This window comes from Phodopus roborovskii, unplaced genomic scaffold (genome assembly GCF_943737965.1).
Source record: "Phodopus roborovskii unplaced genomic scaffold, PHOROB, whole genome shotgun sequence".
NCBI classification, from domain to species: domain Eukaryota; kingdom Metazoa; phylum Chordata; class Mammalia; order Rodentia; family Cricetidae; genus Phodopus; species Phodopus roborovskii.
In genome coordinates, this window is record NW_026125708.1 from 530369 (window position 1) to 551977 (window position 21609).

The window sequence follows — 21609 nt, forward strand, 5'->3', positions numbered from 1 at the left end:
AGTGTTTCTCAAAATTTTAATATGCATAGAAATCTCTTATGAGGTCTTGTTAAAAATACAGATTTATATTCCAGATGTCTACGGTGGATCCTAAGAATCTGCATTTCTAACAAGCCTCCAGGAAATGCTAATGCAGAAACTGATATTTTCATTAATCCTGTTTCTAAGCATCCCCGATTACATTTGGGGTTCATTACCATTTGAAGATTTTTTTTAATTGATGAATTTTATGTATATGGGTATTGTGTCCGCATGAACTTCTGCATACTAGAAGGGGGCATTGGATCCCAATAGAACTACACTTATAGATGGTTGTGAGCTGCCATAAGGATGCTGGGAATTTAATTCAAGTACTTTTAACCGAGGAGACATCTCTCTAGCCCTGGGATTAATTTTCACTACTGCTTTGAGACCTTATGGTAAATAGAAAGCCATCTGTAGTTTCCATTCATGGACTTCTATCAATTTTTAATGTCTTCTTATGGACAAGTCATTTTCACCACCCTTGGCCTCAAGTTTCCTTATTTATAAGACAGAATTGTCAGCTATCATTTATTGATGCAATGAGGCCCAAGGAAATGGCAAAGCTATGCTGCAAAAGGAAGAATAGATTAAGACTCTTGGGTTCAAAAGAATTTTGTTCTAAGCTTTCTTTAGATTTTTAGCAAGACAACATAAGTGGTAGTGAGTGGACCATCATTCCAGATATGCTGAAAGATTATTTCCATGATGAGACTGCAGATAGAGGACATTTACACAAAAGAATCTACACAGTTAACTGAAAACAACATGAATGAGCTCAGGGATCTCATTCTTTTCCCTGATTTCACACACATAGCTCATATAGGCAATGTTCCTATGAAAATTAAGCCCTTTTTCTTCACTGACAATATCTGGTCAAGTTATCTTGTTCACTCTTGATTTTCTGTTGCTGTTGTTCCTCAAGCTTTTGTAGTCTCCTAATGTGTCAAGGTCAACTGTCTGCTGCTTCTTTAATAACAGCCTCACTCATCTATGTTCTCTCAAAAGCAATTATTTTGCAGTTGCAAAACTACTTCCTTTACTTTTCTTGTCATTAATATAGAAGAGAGGAACGTCTTGAAAAGAGAAAGATGCTTCCCTATTGTAGCCCACTACTTCCAAAGTACTCTTACATGACACTAGTTCGCTACTTAAATTGAATGCTTAGTTTTGCCCTGTGGTGGCTGGATATTCCAAAACACCTCTTTTTCAACTTGAAATATAAAAATGCAATAAAATTTCTTTTATTAAATGACCCCCTGTTTTTGTTTTTGTTTTGTTGTTGTTTTTTTTTTTTTTTTTTTTTTTTTTTTTTTGCTTTCATGGCAGAAAATTTTGTAGGGATATGACCCCAGGGCATCAAATTCCACAAAGGCACACAGAACTTTCCTGCTTCTCAGACTGTATATGTGGGTATCAACAGCCTTCTAGATGACACATGACAGATAGTGATGTACTGGGAAGGCACAGCAATGCCTGGATGGACCCTTTCTCTTTGGAAAATTACTAAGGCAAAAATTCACAGAGGCCAACTCTTACAAATTCTTCATTGCACAAGGTGAGGTTAGATGATATTTTAAAACATATTACAAATCAGATCAACTCGGAGTGAAAAGAAAATCCAACTATTTTCCCTATGGCATTCAGAGGTAGGTATTTAAACAGAGGGCATATTACTAGAGGTGGGCTGATTCTTGACTTCTGTGTCCCTGACCAATATGGGGAGGACCACTTTCCTCCCTCACTGCTGTCCTTTCCATATCGATCATGGACACAGGAGTCAAGAGTCAGCCCACCTCCAGTAATGTGCCCTCTAAATATCTACCTCTAAATGTCATAGGGAAAATTGCACAGGTACAAAGTCAGAGATGGCTGGGTAGAAATCACACTTCTAGTGTTCACTATGTCTGTCTACCACAGCCAGTAAGAGCACAAATTGGTACCTTCTTAATCTGCACAAAAAGAAGAGTACTTGCATGATTGTTATAAGGATGAAAGATTAGTTACTGGAAGTACCAAATACTCGGTGGGTGTTTAATAAGTGGTAGAACTTTTGTTGTCACTATTGGTTCAAGAATTAACAGTTCTCTCACCTACTTGATCTAGGGTGACTTAATTTCCCACAGTTATCGCTCACATATCACCTCTTGTGATCCACTCTTTTGAGTTATTATCTGTGCATCAAGCATAGGCTACGCCAATCTCATTTTATGATATATGCTTCACCACACAAATTTTGCTCTTTAAAGCAGATTGTCAAAGGGAGATACTTGTTTCTTTCTCCAAAGGGAGTTGATGGAGAAGTAGAACTACCTCCATCAACTACGCCCTGGCCTCCAAAATTGATGGCCCCACTATTCCCAGGTGAGTTTTCATCCATGTCCCAGATAACACAGCAACCATGGAACAAAGTTTCTAGATACTTTTTCCATTGGGATTGTAATGTCATTCTCTGTCTCTCAATAATAATCTAATATTTTTAGTGTTTACCAGGGTGTTTTCCCACATGTAAACAAGATTCAAGCTGTCTTTATAATCTTTCGTAGATCTGAAGCGCTACTAGCCCACTCCTGTGGCCAAGTCTTACACATGTACTTGCTATTCCATCATTAACAGAGAGACTATAGCTCTAAGACCAAAGCTCAATAAGAGCCCTGCAAGCCTCAGAGGCCGTGGCCCAGGTAGCTGCACAGAAACAGAAGCACCAACACTCTGAAAAACAGGGCTCAAAAATGTCTATTCCTCAGATTTCATACTTCTGCAAGCTTTTTACTCTAGTGTACTTTCAATGACTCTAGCAGTAATGAAAGGACCAGAGGCTTATATATTGAAAGTTTCTATTTGCTGGCAAATACAAGAGGCTCAAGAAAGAGGATAAAAGCCAATACCTCCCAAAAGAGCCATTAAAGCCACCACCTACAAGGCTCCTTGCTAGACAAATGTGGTATACTAAAAAGAAACTTATGTAGGAGCTCAGACACCTGGGATCTTGTTCTCTTGTGGTCGCTAACTTGTTCTTCATGTAAACTAAGCTGTTGTTAGTATAAATGCGTTTGAAAGTTCCTTCTAATCCAACCCTTTATGGGCTGTAAAGAGTCTTTTATCTCACGGGCTGTGGTTCTTAACCTTTATTGGGTTGCAGTCCCATTTGAAATCCAGTAGAATGTTATGAACCATCTGCTCAGAAAAGGCATTACCCTCATGGAATTGTATATGTCATCTTGGGGGCATCACGGAGTTCCAGAATCCACAGGCACTTGGCTAAGATCTGGTTTTGTTTGTTTGTAGCTGTGTCGGTTTGCTTGTTTTTCAGGAAATAAAAGAGCTTGTAAGCTAGAGGCAAATAAGAAGCCATGACAACAATTCCTTAGACTCAGTCAATCTTAACAATTTTTCCTAACATTTGACCCTTTTTTACAGAAACGATTTCTGTTTTGTTTTATTTGTTGATTGCTGGAAAGGAAGCTATTGGGTGAAGTAGGCAAAAGGAAAATCCAGACAGACCTAGGCTTTGACATGCAAAACATGCTTAGCAGATTTGTCCTCAGAAGCTGGAGGCAAAAGCAGAAAGGCTACCTTCCTAAGCCCATCCTGGGTAAGGACACTGGGTGGGAATCATTCATGCAGTCTGATTCCACCAGATTTCATTAACATGTCATGGTACCAGGGTGACAATCTGGTACTAGTTAGTGTCCATATCCTCAAAAAGAGACATGACACAATTCTCCAATGTTCAGCTAACATCCCTACTCCCTTCCAAGTAAACAATGGCCCCAACTCATGTGGTCTTTAGATCAGGGTGGGACGCCCCTAAGATTAGCCTTTAATCCTGATTCATTCAGAGTCCAATGAACTTTGAGGAGACAATAAGCTCAGAGAAGTGTGGGAAACTAGGTTCCCCTCTTCAATAGGTATTTTCACTTCAGTAGAGTTTGTTGCTTGAGAGAATCCAGCCATCCAGTGTCCTAGGAGCTGCTTACAACAGACATTCCAGGAAAAGACAGCATACAAAGGAGAAACAAACATGTGTGTCTAAAACATGTGCTCCTTATTTTATGACTTCCCAGATACTAAAGGTAAAAGGCCAGAAATGAGCTGCTCTTCAGCACCAAATGGCTCACAAGGGTTTGAAATAGACCCTTTTACAACCTCGAAAGGGTCCCTAAGGCCAAGTCCTTTCAAACCTAAAAAGGAAAGAAAAAAGTAAGGAGTTAGGTAGGCTTGGGTGAATATTTAATAGGTATTTAGCAGTAGGCTCTCTCAAGCTACTTAACCTGTAACTGGTACATAATGTGAAAAAGGGACATTATACTTCAGACTCCAAGCTACTATAATTAGCACTAGAGATTGTGCCTTTGACCCCACCTCCAATCCCTAAAATATATCGACAAGGTAAGCAAAATCCTGATACTAGAACTTCTGAGACTGCCACTCCACTCTACTCCCCTGCATCTTAGCCACTACCTTTATGGTCCTTTCAATATCGCCAAACTTCCTTTAAGCAGGCCTTCATTTTTAAGGCTGATAAGGAGTGGCTTATCTATCTCTAGGCCGTGGAGGACTGGCAGTGACAGGAAAAAAAAAGAGAAGGCTAAGGAGCACATGGCAAGCCAAACTCCAGATACTTGGACCTCATTAATGTGCATATTGGTTCATGTCATGCCAGAGATCTGATAACTAAGCAATCAAAAGTTCTACGCAGAGAAAGACATTTCCCTGACCCCCAAGTCTCCTGTGACCTTAGCAAGTCACTTATCCCCTCTGAACTTAAGTTCCTTTGTTTGTTGAGTCAGAACACATAGTATCCTCCTTATTTCTGGCATGTGATGTGAATCAAATGAGATCATGGATATGAAAGTTCTACGCACTAAAATAAAATAAAGGACCAAAGATGATGGTTCAGGTAGGAAGAACTGAAATTGTGACTTGGTCTGAAGGGATGAAGTCCCACTGTAGACACTTTCACATTTGCTATTATCAAAAGGGATGTTGCTGGCTTCCTTATAGACTCAAAGAATGGCAGCCAGAAAGTTCCATCACCTTTTTACAAACATCACATTTTACAAACAGAAATTGAGATTTGGAAAGAGAACTGTACTTGGCCAAGATATCTAGCCTGGGATTTCTAATGAATTCAATTGAAAGGCAATCTTAAAATAATGTAGCTGGGGGAGAACTTCAAATCATATAAAAACTCCACAAATGAAATAAGTTTAAGGGATATGCAATATTAGGGTGGTGAACTGAGGTATGGAGTAAGTTCCCACCCTCTGGACATATGTGGAATTCTAGTCTTCAAATCCTAGATGCCATGAAAAGGGCTTATTTGAAGAATGTTTTGTAATGAAGGGTAGAAACAACATACCTGTGGCCTCAGCTTTCATCTCCAGGAAGTTTCCCTTGAGAACTGGGGGCACAAGAAAAGATATTTCAATTAAATTAGGACTAAAAAGGCTAATGCCAAAATATCACTTGATTGGTGGGAAATTATTCTGCTCAGATGTTTTAGTTCCATTCTTCTGGGCTGAGAAGGTTTAGAGAATTCAGTATTCTAGCCATGAAGCCACCTTTCAGGTATTAAAACAGTCTTTTGAGTGCTAGACTATGGGAGACTAGATATAATAGAGAAGCTGGCCCAAGACCACAGTTTATATCACTACTGGTGAGAAGGGAAAGAAGGCAGGGGAAGTACCATATGAAAAATAAATCCTCCTTTGTTGTATATTTAAAAAAAAAAAAAAAAAGCTTTGCTCAGCCTGTTCCTCAGCCCTACATTAGCCTTACTTACTCAGCTTAAAACTAGGGGAAACAGACAATCACAGAGAATAAATCCCCAACAATATGGCCAGAGCATCCCACATAACAGCTGGTCCCCACAGCTATATCCACAGCCTTCTATTTTCCACCCATCTCTTGAAACTACTTTGATGGGATATATATATATGTATATATATATATATCATATTGGTTAATGAATAAAGCACTGTTGGCCAATAGGAAGGAAGGTAGGAGGGACTAGGAGACAAGGAGGAAAGAAGAAGTAGTAAGGAGGAGTCAACATGGAGAGTCTGGAGAAGGCAGAACCGCCAGCCGCCTCTCGCTGGTAAGACCACATGGAAATACATAGAAATGGGTTAATACTTAAGACAGAGCTAGCCGATAAGAAACAAGTAACTGGCAAAAAGCATAATATCAAATACAGAGTCTCTGTGTGTTATTTGGGGCTGGCGCAGCGGCGGGACAAGACTCATCGGCGGGCAGAAAAAATCCTACTCCTTACACTACTTATAACTAGTTGCCTCAATTATCTTGTTCCTATTCATGGTTCCAATTATCCCCACCCCCCCACACACACACAGGAATGAATAATTCCCCACACTAGAGTTCTATAATACAGTGGTTGTACCTAACAGATCTATTACTAAATCTACACAAGCTCCACCCTGACAAGTAGTTTGACTTCTAGTTTCTCACTACTCACACTGTCTACACAGTCAAGCTTTGAAATTGAGAGCAAATGTCTCACAAAACCTGTTTCTTTATAATTAATTGTTATACCATCTACCATATTACCCAAGTTAGACTTATCTCTCTCAGCACTTCCACAATATCTCACATTTGAAAAGTCTGCAGGGTCTGTTCGAACTGATCTCATATCTGTCCTTGTATTCCATTCCCACAGCAACACCTTAGGTCAGGACTTTCAGCAACTCTTGACAGCAGGATTTGTTTCCTAATTGGTCTCCTTGCTTCCAGTCTTTACTACCAGGGTGATCTTTTTACAACTCAGCCTGCTCAGAATGTGCACCACCACGTAAATATCTTCCATGACCTGCCCCCAGCGGACTACAATATAAAGAGCAAACAACTTAATATGTCATACAAGACCTTTACAGTCAGGCTCTAATCCACTGTCCAGGTTTTACTTTTAGCTAAGCTTTCTATTTTCTCCCCCACATTATAGACAAAGTGGGACACTAATCACTTTTGAAGCTGTATTTGGCTTATGAAATATTCTCTCCTCTCTTCTCAACCTGACAAATCTCTAATAAGGTTTCATTTGAGTTTTTGTTCTTTTTAACTGTTGAAGACGGCAAGGGAATGAGGAACAGATGCTATCAAAATGGCAGGCTGCAGTCAAGTATGTAAATGGAAAAATAAAAGAGGCAAGACAATGGTTAAACAGCTCAGCATTTTTTATTTGCCATGTTAGAAGAGGTTAACAATAATGACCATGTAAAGGATTAGCCACATGAAAAGTAACATCTTGCTCAGTGGCCAGCATGTGGCTACACTAAGTAGTGGTGGATTCGAGGTGAGAGGAATGTATTTTTCCTATGTAGCTTCTGAATAAGAAGAACCTACAGGTAGCCAGGATGGCATACTGAAGGCAGGTGTAGTTTCATCTTACCTATGTTCCCTTCAATGTGATTCTTAGGACACAGAACAGGATTAAGCCTAGGTTCTAGAAGCCCAGATAATGAATGGATAGGATAGCAAAGATTGAAGTCCCTGCTTTGGCTAAGGTCTTCTGGCCTTGTGCTTAGTCTAACTCTGCCCTGGGCAGTGGCTGAAAAATCCCAGCCCATTGGCAATGTTACCAATATTTCTAAGCCCTCAACATCAGTTTGGTAATACTTTTCCCACTGAAAGTTAGCCTGTGCTAAGAATTCTACTGAATTTTATTTATGCCTCTTAAATATTCCCTTCTTGATGCCCTGACAGCCTATTCTAAAATATAGTTTAATCCTCCAAATTTTGCTGTGTATATTTGATCAAGTATTAACTCTTCCCAAAAGCTTTATTTTCAACATGCCCAATTCTTTCTATTCATTCCAGTTTTATTTACTTCAGCTTTTCTGGTGTTACTTTTTCAAATGATTTCTTTATTCTAGGGAGAGAAAATGGATACCAAGAAGTAGTGCTAGCCATAGGAGATAATGTTATTAGGAATCTCTCTTTCGCCTTCTGCCCCACCCCACTCCATGGACACCAAGGCTTCAAGCATGATGTGTAAATATTTTAGCACTGAGCTATAATCCCTAGATACAAATCCAAAACCTTTATATCTTCTTTCCCCTGATAAAATAAATTAGGGACTTGACCTCACTTTCATCTGTTACAGTAAAATACATGATAAGTTATTTTCTAAACAGAATTTGACTGAATCCAGAGCTGCCTGTGACTGCCAAACTAACCATGGTAACTTGTCATGTAGAATCGCATGCTGGTGAATTAGATCCCATGATATTGTAAGAGGATGTCAAACCTATCCTGGCTCCATTGGTGGTAAAGGTGTGTTGTTCTGCTTTTAACTGACTACCTAGAAGAGTTATCTCTTGTTCTTGGCCAGGAAATATAACTTTAAAAAATAAATCTATGATTAGCCACATGGAACAAACTCACAGCAAACACCTTGAAGACTAAGCAACCATTCCACCAGGTGCTTTTGTGCAAATGCTCCCAAATGCCCAGGGCTTGAACAGTTTGTACCAGCATTTGAAAAAATATAAAAACAAATTGAAGGAAAGATGAACAGAAGGAAAAGAAAGAGAGAGGAAATCAGGGAGGGGAACCTCAAAAGTAGGGAATAATGGATTCTTAGGTTCCACTCAAAAGATCAGTTTTAGTAAGTGTAGAGTAGAAGCCAGAAATCTGGAACATTTTTTTACAAATTTTCAAGATGTTTAGATAGGTAGTCAGCTTGATAATTATTGTTTGAGTCAGCTATTTACCTTTGAAATGTGAGCCACACATACTGAGTCCATAGACAATAGAATGCTATATTCTACATTCCTTTGCCAGATGTCCTTATACACTATGAAATCTAAATAAGAAAAACAACAACAAAAATACCTTCATTGGGTGTAAGGTGTTTTTCCAATATAGCTTGAGATATGTGCTTGCTAGTTTTATGTCAAATTGACATAAGCTATAGTCATCTCAAAGGAGAGAGCCTGAAGTGAGAAAATTCCTCCATAAAATCAGGCTTCAGGGAAGTCTGTTGATTATTTTTTAATTAGTGATTGATGGGGGAGGGCTCAGCCATTGTGTGAGGTACCAGCCAAGGGCCAGTGGTCCTGGGTTGTATAAGAAATCAGGCTGAGAAAGTAATGAGGAACAAGCCAGTAAGCAGCTCTCCTCCATGGTCTCTGCATCAACTCTTGCCTCCAGGATCCTGCCCTGCTTTTGTTCCTGTTCTTATTTCCTTCATTGACAAACTATGGTATGTAAATGTAAACCAATCAAACCCTTTCTTTTCCAAGTTACTTTAGTCATGATGTTTCATCACAGAGAAAAAAATAATCCTAATAGGATAAGATGTGTGCACACACAACAGTGTACATGCACATGTATGTCTGTGAAGGAGAAAGATAAACAGAACAAATGGAAAAAATAAATAAGAAAAGAGACAATAAAGACAGAAGTTAAGAAAAACAAGAAGGGTGTCACAAAGAGAACACTGGCAGAGAAACACAAAAAGTGACAGAAACTGAGAATGGCATAGACACATGTAAGAATAAGCAAGAGAAAAAGATAGGACACAGATGAGAAACAGAAGCCAATCTACAATATGTGCAGGAGAAAGAGGTGGGAGAAGAAAGGGAGAGTAAAGGAGAGATTGGGAGAGAACAAAAACTATAGAGAAACAGAAAATGAGATGGGAAGAGATATACTTGGTGCATTTATTCAAAACTGCAATTTGCCCATTCTTCTGTTTCCTGTGTCTCTTACCTTCCAGTTTTCCGTGATGCTGTTTCAAAGAATCTTGTCCTGGATGCCACCCTGCAAATAGAAGCCAACCAAGTATGATGAGTTCCAGAGAAATACATGTGCAAACCAAGGAGGAGCAATGAAAAGGACGTGACACTCTACCAGATAGGAACCAATACCAGGCCCTAAGGATTAAGGCAAAACTTGAATATCAGAATAAGAAGTGATTCCGAGGCCATAGGCACCCCAAGGCAACAAGTAAGACCCTTTACTACTTATGACCCAGAATGGTCAAAGTTTGTGGCCCATTCAGACTGGTCCTTAAAAAAAATGAAAGTAATCTTTGGTTTCAAAGTATGGCTTAGGGCACTTTGTAAATAAGCTTTGGTAATTAGCTGAAGTTGTGGAAGCTTTGTTCTTTTCCTCATTTTGCAATTTTGGGAAATAAAAGGCATAAAAAAAAGGAGGATTGAGAGGCCATGTGCTAAGAAGTGTCCAGTGAAACAATCTGAGGAGCATCAGAGGAGAGGTCAGGAAGACTGGCTATGACCAAGCAAAGCTGGATCCTTGGTCAACTTCACCCCTGGCTCCCCAGCTCACTGCCCATCCATCAGAGGGCCTACTGGATGTCAGCTCTGCTCCTGTCCTACCAGAGGATCTTTAGAGGACCTGAGTCATTCTGGAAGATTTTTTTAATGTACCCTTTTCTTGAAAGAAGAAAGAAAGAAAGAAAAGCCCTAGTGCCCAAGCACAATGACAAAAAGAAATGTGCTCATTAAATTACTTTAAAACCAATAGCAATAAAAGAAAATAAAAGATTTCTAGACCAAAAAACTGAAAGTGATTTTTACTATTCTAGAGACATCAGAACAGCTAAGAAAAAAATGGGTCTTTGTGTAAGACTTTGAAAACGTCTTCATCTGTAGTGAAATAGCTCAGTTTTTTGGGTGGTGAATGGAATTTTCCACACAAAGATGGCATTGGGTAGTCTTCGAGATTATGAAGAGAATTATGTCCAGAACTCTGTACTGTATACACTTAGCAACCAGAGATGGCGACCCCAAAGGCACTTCTCATGGCAAACACAAGCCTTACATCAAATTGAGGGAAACATTACTTACACAGATGATGGGATTTCCCCTGCATTACCAGCTACAGTGTCTGGCTTTGGTTCTGGCTTTTGTGAAGTACTGGCCCGGCAAGGAGGGTCTGGTGGCCTCACAGGAGGACGGATGATTGTTTGCTTTTCTCCTGGGGGCCGAACTTTGCTGAAACAGTCAGTATCTCCTAGAAGAGAAAACAACACCAAGGACATAAATAGTCACCCAAATAGAACAGTAAGCATCAGTAGTAGGTGAACTGGGGCTGGCTGGACCATCTTCTCTGATTCCCATTTACTTTTGACTAACAACAACTCTTTATTTTGGTTTTAAAATTCTTCTGGCTGCTGACCTTTAGAAAGCCTACATTTAAACATGGATGTACAATTTCATGTACCTTATGTTTGTTATGAATTTACTAATTCTACATTTCCTTCTCTTTATAATTCATAGTAGCAACACACTAGTTTACAGAAATTGAAGGAATTAAGTTAGGAACTAATATTTTCACTACAGTGCTAGCCACATATTAGGTGGTAGATGCCACATCATAGGTGATTGATGAGGAAGTTGAAATTGATAAATATATCACCACTAAAGTTCAGGTCCTGAGAGTTGAAAATGGCTTAGCAGGTGAAAGTACTTACTGCTCTTGCAAAGGACCCAAGTTGGGTTCCCAACACCCATGTCAGGAGGCCTACAACACAACCTGTAACTCCACATCCAGGTGACCCAACATTTCTTCTGGACTCTGTGGACAATTCACTCATGTGCATAGCTACATACATATGTACATTTAATTAAAACTAAAATAAATCTACAAAAGGTCCAGGCCCTTATCAGTACTAAAGTATGCTCCTAACTTACCTACCTACCTCCACATTTCTGGCTTATAGATTACTCAGAAGAAATAAACATATATATTTTATGAAATGCTACTGACAGGATTAGGTAAAACAGATGTACTCACACACTGCTGGTGGCACAATAAATTGGACTTATTCTATCTAGATACCTATCAAGCATTCTGGAACAATGTGGATGAAACTCAAAATCATGCACAGGCAATAATGTATACTTGTTTATCCAGTAATTCCATGTTGAAAAAAATAAAAGCTCAAAGTAATTCATCCAAGATAAAAAAAAAAATAAGAAAAACCAATGGCACAAAACATACTCTAATATCAACACATCAGGCACAACTACAAAGGCTAAACAATTTACTCTTCCAAGCAATTAACCAATACATATTACATATAAACTGACAAGAATTTGATAGGGTCAAGATAAAAATATGTACACCATAGCTGGACATGGTAGCTCACATCTGTAATCCCAGCATTGAGGAGTCTAACTGAGCAGGATTGACATTAGTTCAAGGATACCTTGACCTACACAGTGAATTCCAGGCCAGCCTAAGCTATGGAGTGAGACTGTCTCAACAAATGAAGGAAACAAAACCCCACACAGTAAGTTCTTGTGTCCCATTGAAGACAATATAGCCATATGTGTAACAATGCAAGTACACTAGATCTTGATGTGTGCTTACTGTTAGGAGATTTTGATTGCCATTCTTTCTGTAAGATGTTTAAAGTAAAAATAAAAACATTAAATTCCATCTATATGATAGTGCTTGCTATAGTAGTTACTTATGTTTACAGTTTTATGTATGGAGTAAGAGTATTTCCGCCTGCCACTGGTCTTGTCCCATTGCCACGCCAGCCCCAATTAACACACTAAGACTCTGTATTTGATATAATGCTGTTGGCCAGGTACTAGTTTATCAGCTAGCTCTGTCTTAAGTATTAACCCATTTCTGTTGATCTATGTATTTTCACGTGATCTCCTTACCGGTGAGCCGGACAGCATTCTGCTTTCTCCAGACTCTCCATCTTGACTCCTCCTTACTACTTCCTCCAATCCTCCTAGCCAACAGTGCTTTATTCATTAACCAGTATGAGAAACATATATACACAATGGCATCTCTCATCATCTCCTCTTTTCTGTCTAACTAAAAAGAAGGGTTTTAACCTTAACATAGCAAAATATATCACACAACAGTTACCAAATAAGAATCATAGTTAACAATATTTAGTCCATTAACATTTAATAAGATTTAAGAAAATATTTCAGTATCTATTTTATTTTTGTGAGTCTAAAGTCCTATATGTAACTTATCTTTAATCCTAATTAAGGAAGACTATAACCATAACTATAAGTCTTCAACTCCTTCAAAGACCACAGAAGGATAGTATATAAACTCTAGAAATGACAGAGACATCTTGCCTTGTCAGTCACTTGAAGTTTTTTTTTTTTTTTTTTGTAATCTTCCATCTTCAGCCCATGGGCCATAGTGTGTTTGGCAGACTCTTCAGCAAAGTAGGAAACTTTAAACTGTCTTCTTGTATTGACAGTTTGTCAGTCACTTTTCTCTGTGTTCTGCAGACTGTCTGGCAGACTCTTCCATGAAGCAGGAACTCTGTAGTAATGTCCATCTTGAATCAGCAGTCACTTTTCTGTGGGTCCTGCATGTCCCATAACTCTTCCTGGATCACTCCATCCTCTCCCCCCTTTCAAATTTGTTTCCTCCTTTTTGTTTTTATAAAACCTACTGATTCTGATTTGTGTGGCTCACATACTTCTTAATATGGGGATCATCCAATAGAGTGTGTTTGCTCTACCAGGAGCCATAGTATAAAGAAAACTGATTTTCTTTTATGGGGAGGAGGGGGATAAATATGATAATATTGTATGCAAATGTGAAATTTATAAAAATTAATAAAAATACCATGATTATGTTTTCTAATAATCAGCTCAAATCTGGGCTACATATTTTTAAAAACCCATCCACTGAAAAATCTCAAGGGAAAAGGTAGGATTCTGATAGTATACTAGTAGAGGAATGAGAAAATTATTATTCCTGTTTACAGATAGAATTTCTATCTCCCCATCTAGGCTCTATCTTACATTTATGGACATGCTATTCCATTTAGTACCTCGTTGTTTTGTTTTGTTTTGTTTTGTTTTACAATTGAATTAGAAAAAATAATCAAAGTAATAAAATAGATTTTTTTCTAACAAATTTATACTGTTTGAAACATTTTTCCATATGATGTTCATAGTAAGCTAAGAAGAAATAAATAGAGACTTTGTGTCATCTCTACTTTATGGATATGGAAACTGGGACTCAGAATGGTAAATCCGCATATCCATTACCTATATGGTTATATTAGAATAATGATTGAAATTCTTATCTTCTGTTTCCATACCCACTACTTTCCATGGTGACTGTTATATTACCATTATTTGTAGTAATATAAAATTGAAAATGATAACAGTAAAAGTATGAGTAAAACAATAGTTACTAATTATTTTTATTGGTTAATTTTGCAGTACAGGAAGAAATTACAGGGTCTCACATAGTTCCAGTTCTTGCTGAGTATATTATCAAACACCAGTTCTTTTCCAAGTATTGTAACACTGTATTTTTTACAGTATTCATAGTTAAGATTGGCCATCATTCTGTACAAATGTTATGCCTTGGGAAAGATACTCCAAAATGAAAAGGAATCTCAAAGTTTACCATAACATATCTATGAGCATGTGATTTCTGAAAACTATGTAGTTCCAGTTATCAGTGTTGCAGTGGATTTCAACCCTGGCTATACACTAGAACATATGAAGACCTTTAAATATACAGTACTCAGATCTCATCCTCAATATTCCTAGTTTGACTGGGGTAGGACTTGCATATGAGTATTTCAGTGTTGATCATGGGTAGTGTGAGCTGTAAAGTTGAAAGCCACACAACACTGCTTCCTCATTGCAGGTCACAGATGACCAGAGATGACAGCAATATCCTATTTCTACTAGATACTGGAGTGGGGAGTTTGATACAAAAGATACTACACTTTCAGAGCCAGAAACTATTTCTACCCAAAGTCATGCCTATACCAGGGCCCATTTCTTTGGATGAGGACGGCAGATATCACCCTCAAAACAGTAACCTCATTCATTACCTTTAGTGCCACATCCAAATGGACATCTAACTAGGGCCTGGAAAGTAAGCACCATTAACTGTTTGTCTGATTAGGCCCTTTTTATATGCAACTTCAACTTGATGATTCATTACAAGTCATGCTTTGAAGTAACAGCAAAGAGTTTTCTTGGCTGAAAGACCCCGGTGTTGTTCTTTCTTGCCTCTAATTTGTCTCAGTCACAGTTAAGCCACAATGTCAAACTGGCAAGGCACAGAAAGAAGTCATCTAACTAGGAGTCAAGAAACCTGGATTCTCATTTTAATACTGAAACTAGCTTGTGTTAGTCAGCAGTTCATTTCTCTGCCAGTACAATATGAGGATTGGACTGTTTCTGCAGATGAATCAGCAGATGCTATCAGTCTATAAACCTTTACCTCTCTCTGATGACTTTTGTATCCTGCTCTGGGAATACTATGGAAGTATCTATCAGTTTCTTCTACTTATTAATCAGTCTCTTCCTTCCTTCCTTCTTTTCTTCCTTCCTCCCTTCCTTCATTTCTTCCTTCCTATCCTTCCTACCTACCTTTCTTCCTCCCTCCCTCCTACCCTCTCTCCCTTTCTTCCACTTTCATATTACTCTCAAGAAATGTATTTTGATTTCATGGCCCCCTGTTGCCTGCAGACAATATCCAAATGCTTAAGTTGGCACTCACTACCCTCTTCCATTGGGCTTCAGCAGTCTTTTCTGATCTAGATTTCCACCATCCTTCATATATGCTACAATCCAGACATTATTATTTATTGTTCTGTGTGCATGTCTTGCAATTAATCATCTTTCCAAGATCCTCTTTATCCTATTCCCACATGCCCAAATTTGCATCCACTTAAGTGACATGTCTCTTAGGAAGCTTAAGATTCTCCAAGTTCCTTTCTGTAGCTCCTACAGCACTGGTTGTCTTGTACTTTGAATCTGGTACTTTGGCTCTTTGTTTTCATGGCTCTTTCTCCCCTATTAGAATTTGAGCAACTTGAGAGCAAGATCCAGGTGGGACTCATCTCTGTATCCCCAAGAGACCCAAGTAAATTGCTCTTCGTGTAACCAGCAGATATTCAACAAATATTTATTGAGTAAAGAAAAATGCAGTTCAGTCTTTTAGAAGGACAGTGGAGAAAGCTTTCCTTTTTTAGGCTTCCAACTGAGCTTTGTGTGTCATACAAAGCATAATATCCCCAAGCTTCAAGGGTATTCTGAAACCTAAATTAAGTATTCAATATACTGGGAATTTTGTGAGGGCATTTGTCTCCAACAAGCAATGCATACAGATGATCTGATACAGTCTCCCTGGGGTCTTAAACCTGAACTGTGATGAGAAGTCATAGACTGGGTAATAATTGAGAGCACTGTGGCTCAGCAATCACATTAGAGGGCTAAACATGGGTGCTCTAAGAAGTGAGGTATGGATGAATACCCTGTAGTAGAACTGTCAGAGGATCCATGAACCAAACTAGACTTGAATTGGATTAAGAAGAGCTAAAACTCCTTTCTGTCCCTTTCCTGCACCAATGCCCCTTATCACATGTATAGACAGGCCGAAGATGTAAAGTAGAGTTTGGAGCTGTTTTCTTCTGCCCATATTCTACATTTGAAGTTTCTCCAAGACTCTGGGATACAGAAAAGCAAATGTCCCTGTCTTGTAATCTGTCACTTCTTGAGCCTCTACTATATAGCTACGTGCTTTATAAACCACATCTACCTTCACACACACACACACACACACACACACACACACACACACACATGCACGCACGCATGAATGCACAAACACACACACCTTTCTTATAATGGAGGTGCTATCCCACACTACTGGTAGTGGAGAAATAAAAAGTAAAGCTGACCTAATTACAATAGCCTGGTATAAAAGCTGAGCAACTCCTTCCATTTACAGGGTAGTTAGAATAGGACAGGTATACACATGTCATTTTTCCTTGTTATAGCAATCCAATGGGTACAATTATGATCCTCCTATACAAATGAGAGGCTCAGAGAGGATATGATTTACCTGAAACCCCACAGCTTGGAGAGAGAGAGAGAATTGTAAAACACACATTCAGGGAAGTAGTGGAGGATGGGGTCTTACCACAAATTCTCTCTAGTCTATAGTATTCCACCAAATTGAAATCATTTTAATTCATTTTGAATCTTGATCCAAATCATGGGTTTCACTATAAAATTGATTGCCCTCTCCAAAACATTTTGTTACCTCCTTCCCATCTTTTGTCAAATAAGAGCAACCAAAGATCTTAGCATGTACAGATTTATGGAGATGCAATAGTCACCAGTTTTTTACTTTATACAACTTTGCACCTTTTCTTATATCCACCTAAACCAAACCTTGGGCTACAGAGCATGGAGAAGATTGTATTTTCTTATAGCTCACCCCCAGTCTTCTAGAATGATCTCTTGCTTTATATATTCCTCCATGCTCATCATGTAACCTCCCTTTCTCCTTAGTCATTAATTATCCTTATGGAACAATTTGGAGTTAAACTCCAGGAAAGGCAGAGAATAAAACCCAACAGTAGATTACTAAAGCATAATAAGTCCAAACAAGAAAATGTGGATAGTGGCCAGGAACGCCCATTAATGCAGGAGCAAGTCTGTTCCTAATACTTTTAGAGTAGATACATATGCCACTTATAGCATTAGTCACCTCAGTGAAGAATTGATGGCTATATGACTGAAAAAGATCTTGCAAATATCCTTCCTCCAAGCCCAGGAGCATGTCACCAGAAAGAGGAAAGAAACAAATCAGGGATGTTGAACCTCTATGTTATAGGGCCGCTGTGTGTGGCATGACACTTACTTTGATACTTCATGCAGAATGAAGGGCTTCACCAGACTGATAGCTGGGAAGCCAGCATGGGCCTCCCCCCCGAATATGGGTCTCAGCCAGAAGGACTGAGCAGTCTAAGGGACCTCAGACAGTGGAGCCAGGATGTATCCCTGGTGCACAAAAGGACCTTGCATACACATCCCCCATGGAGGGATAACTGCCTTAACCTAGAGACAGGAGAGAAGCCCTAGTCCCTACTTCACATGACCTGTCAGATCTACATGATCCCAACTGGATGGCATTCCCCTACATACGGAATTGGGGTGGGGGGATGGGAGGGGAGGGTGGCTAGGGTGCATGTGAGAGGGCAGAGAGGGTAAAAGGGAGGGAGGGAAGGAGGGAGGGAGGAAGGGAGGGAGAGAGGGAGAGGGAACTGGGATTGACAAGCAAAATAATAAATTAAATAAAAAAAATGCTTTGACTCCAAAATTTAAGTTCAAGGACAAGTTACTGGGGAAAATGATTTCTATTTTTGTTTCCACAGAAAATGAAAAGCTGTGGATTCCTTGCAGACTAATGTGGTTTGATCAAGCCAGACCACCAGAAATAGAGTACCAGGTGAGCCTACATTTAAAACAGCTGGACAAAGCAGCCTGACAGACTACAGCCAAGATTTCTGCATCTTCTTAGAATCCCGCATGACAGCACCCCTTACCAGCAGGAAGTAGTTCAGAAAGAACAATGCCCAAATTCCAAAATATTGTCTATAAATGTTTGTTTTCAGTTAAATGGGCATATATATAATGAAGGGCTTCTTATCCCCTGCTCTTAATTGAAGGCTCTCACTCTCATCCAAGAACATAGCTCACACTGGGCTGAAAATGATAGCCTATGGGCCATTCTCACTGTGAACAATAGGAAGATAGAATCATGTCTTTTCATCTTGGCCTTTCTCTTTGCTTAGTGTGATATCTGAATGAATGTACAAATACAAGCAAAGGCATATAGCCTTCTGTCCTCTTCATTCTCCCCAAAAGTCGTAAATCTTTTTGTAGAAACCACACACTTGTATTTTGTAAGGCCAGAACCAATAAGAGAAAGTAGCATTGAGGAAACACTACATGTTTTCTCTTACATGTATAACCTAGATTTTAATAGACGTGTCAGAGTATCTATCTTTGTGGAGAGCCACAAAAATAGAAAGTGGGAGGAGTGGAGGAAGAAATCTTAAGGGAGATGGAAAATAGAGTAATGTAATACATATAACAGGAAAGATTATACAAGGGAAGACTAACTGGGAAAAGAAAGGGAACCAGTTGGAGGAGGCATGGGGAATAAATGGCAACACAGTATGCATGACGATGGCATGCTGAACTATCCATTATTTCATATGCTAACCTAGAAAATTAATTTAAAAGACACCTACATCAAATGGTGAAAAGGAGACATGCTAATTTTGTATATCCCAAAGTAATGTCAGACAGAAAAGAAGGCAATGACTAAGGTATAAAACAAGACTGGGCTTAGAGATATGGTTAAGTTTTTAAAAGAACTTGCTATTCTTGTGGAGGAGTCAGATATGTATTCCAACATCCACATGGTAGCTCATACCCATCTCTAACTTCAGTTCCAGGGGACATAACACCTGCTTCTGCCTTCCTTGGGTACAAGCACACACATGATACATACATACATACAATAAAAATAAAACTTTAAAAATGAATGTGCTATAAAGCACCACAAACATCTATTTTCCAACAACATCTGTGCATCTTATAGCACAAGAGACTCTGAACAATTTGATTTATGTCTGAGCTATTCTTCCTTTGATGTGGGTAAGGTAAAACCTACCTCACATACTTACCAACAATAAAAATATACAAGGAATAAGAAAATGCATACAGACCCATGTGTAGAAGATAAAATCCATCAGGAAACAATAGTGGGTACTGCAAAGTCAGTTGGTTGCCACAAAAGTAAGTCCTTTAACAAGCACCATGCTTCTACTATTTCTACTTGATTGGGGGAGGGAGATGAAAAACAAGAAAGTCCACTCTCATGTTAGATCAGTTAAAGGGATAAAGATAGATGTTAGTGCAATGACACATTTAAAATAACAGAAGCCACAAAGCATCTTTAACAACAAAGGTGAAAAAGAATAACAACTGTTTTGTGTAGAGTGGATAAGCAGAAGCGACAACTTTCACTCTAAGCCTGCCATTCAAGTTTCTTGTTAGCACATAGGGTTAATCATCAGCTTCAGCTCAGGGAAGAACTATGTGTAGCAACTGATTAACTGATACCTCTTCTAGTGTCCAGGAATTTACCATGAGCATCAGCGAAACTAGGGAGGGAAGCAGAGGTAAAGTGATAGGTGGGGAACCTTTAAAGACTCAACTCTGCCAGAGATCTGTCCATAGGCCTCTACCATGGCCCAACCCACCCCAGTTCTGCCAAGGCTGAAGGCCAGAGGCTTTAAGGAAACTGTACCACATAAGCTTGTTACTAACTGATTTAAGAGAAAAAAATCTGGCAATGCTGTAGCTCACACTGAGAAAGCCTGGATGACTCTGGACAAGTCAGATCAGTTCTTATATTAACTGATACCATTAGATCACAGCTGCTGCTGCCAGCAGCCCAAAAGGTGGGAGTGTGAGAGAAGCAACAGAAGGATGGCATACGATTGGACTCTATATCCAAAGATGTTGGAGGAAGAACTGATGTGGAAGGCTAAAAGTTACTGTGTGTGCTGAACTGACAGGATCTGGCTTGACAACGGGCAGGGCAAAGTTTACCATGGGGGTAGGAGTGCAGTTGCCCAACTTTCTATTTGGTTAATGTGATGATCAATATATGACTTCTAAACTGAAGCAGATGTCTCCATAGATGTCTGGCCTTTCCTGGCTGCCTCCCATAAGAGGCAAATTGTAGGGAGGAAAGACAGGACAGAGGGAGCAAATGAATAACATATTTAATTTTCTGATTATGAGCCAGGTATTTTGTTTGTTATCCCTTTTAATCCTAAAAATCATTTGTAGATATACTTTTTCCCATTTTAGAGATATAAAACCCAAGGTACAGATATGGAAAACAACATGAGCATACAAATGCATTAGAGGACCAAACCAGAGAATTCAAAACCAACAATTGTTCTATGGAAATCTTGCTGGCATCCACACAAAACAGCATTTACTGAACTGCTCAAAGACAATGCTGTCAGCATGTACTAAGCTCTGCCACAAGCAACAGACTTTCTTTCCTCTGCTTTATCTGGACAGGCTTGGTTTTTTGTTTGTTTGTTTTTGTTGTTGTTTTGTTTGTTTGTTTTTATAACTGCCCTCTGTCTTTATGTATACTCTAAAATAGCTCCCCCTCTCCCCTCTCTCTGCCTCTCTAGAAAGACTCTGTAGTGCTATTCAGCAAGTGTGAAAGGCTTCTTGCATACTTCACACCAACTCCACTGCTGGCATTTCCCTACTCTACTGCTTCCCACTTCTTCACTCCACACCACACTTTTTACCCTATGTTCTAGCACCATGCTAGTAAACAGTGACCTTTAAAAGTATCTCTGGCCAGGTGCAATGGTGCAGGCCTACAAATCCAACATTCAGGAGGTTCAGGAGGCTGAGGCAGGAGGATATAATGAAAAGGGCATTAATGGGCTACATGTTGAGATACATTATTCACAGAGACAGATAAACAATCCTAAAATTTGTAGGAAATGTGAAAGAGCATAGTCAAAACAAAACCAAGCTGAAGAAACACAGCCAGAGACATCATATTACCTGATCTCAAATTACACTATAGAGATATTGTAATACAACTGCTACTGGCACAAAACAGACATGTGGGCCAAGAGAACACAACAGAAGAACCAGCCATAAACCCACAAGCTATGGAAACCTAATTTTTGATGAAAGTGTCAAAATCATGTGCTGGAGGAAAGACAGCCCTTTCAAC

The 21609-nt window shown here is 39.1% G+C and overlaps 1 protein-coding gene across 1 annotated transcript in view; it reads right to left on the reverse strand.

The window, feature by feature from the left end:
• Positions 1-3134: 3134 nt before the first annotated feature.
• The window catches only part of Ophn1 (oligophrenin 1), a 333577-nt gene continuing 315102 nt past the window's right edge, over positions 3135-21609 (reverse strand). Inside the window, exons 22-25 of the mRNA XM_051178493.1 lie at positions 10857-11022; positions 9757-9807; positions 5387-5428; positions 3135-4205 (exon numbers count right to left, since the gene is read on the reverse strand). Of these exons, the coding sequence (XP_051034450.1) occupies positions 5395-5428; positions 9757-9807; positions 10857-11022 (251 nt within the window). The 3' untranslated portion in view covers positions 3135-4205; positions 5387-5394. The remainder of the gene's footprint in view (positions 4206-5386; positions 5429-9756; positions 9808-10856; positions 11023-21609) is intronic.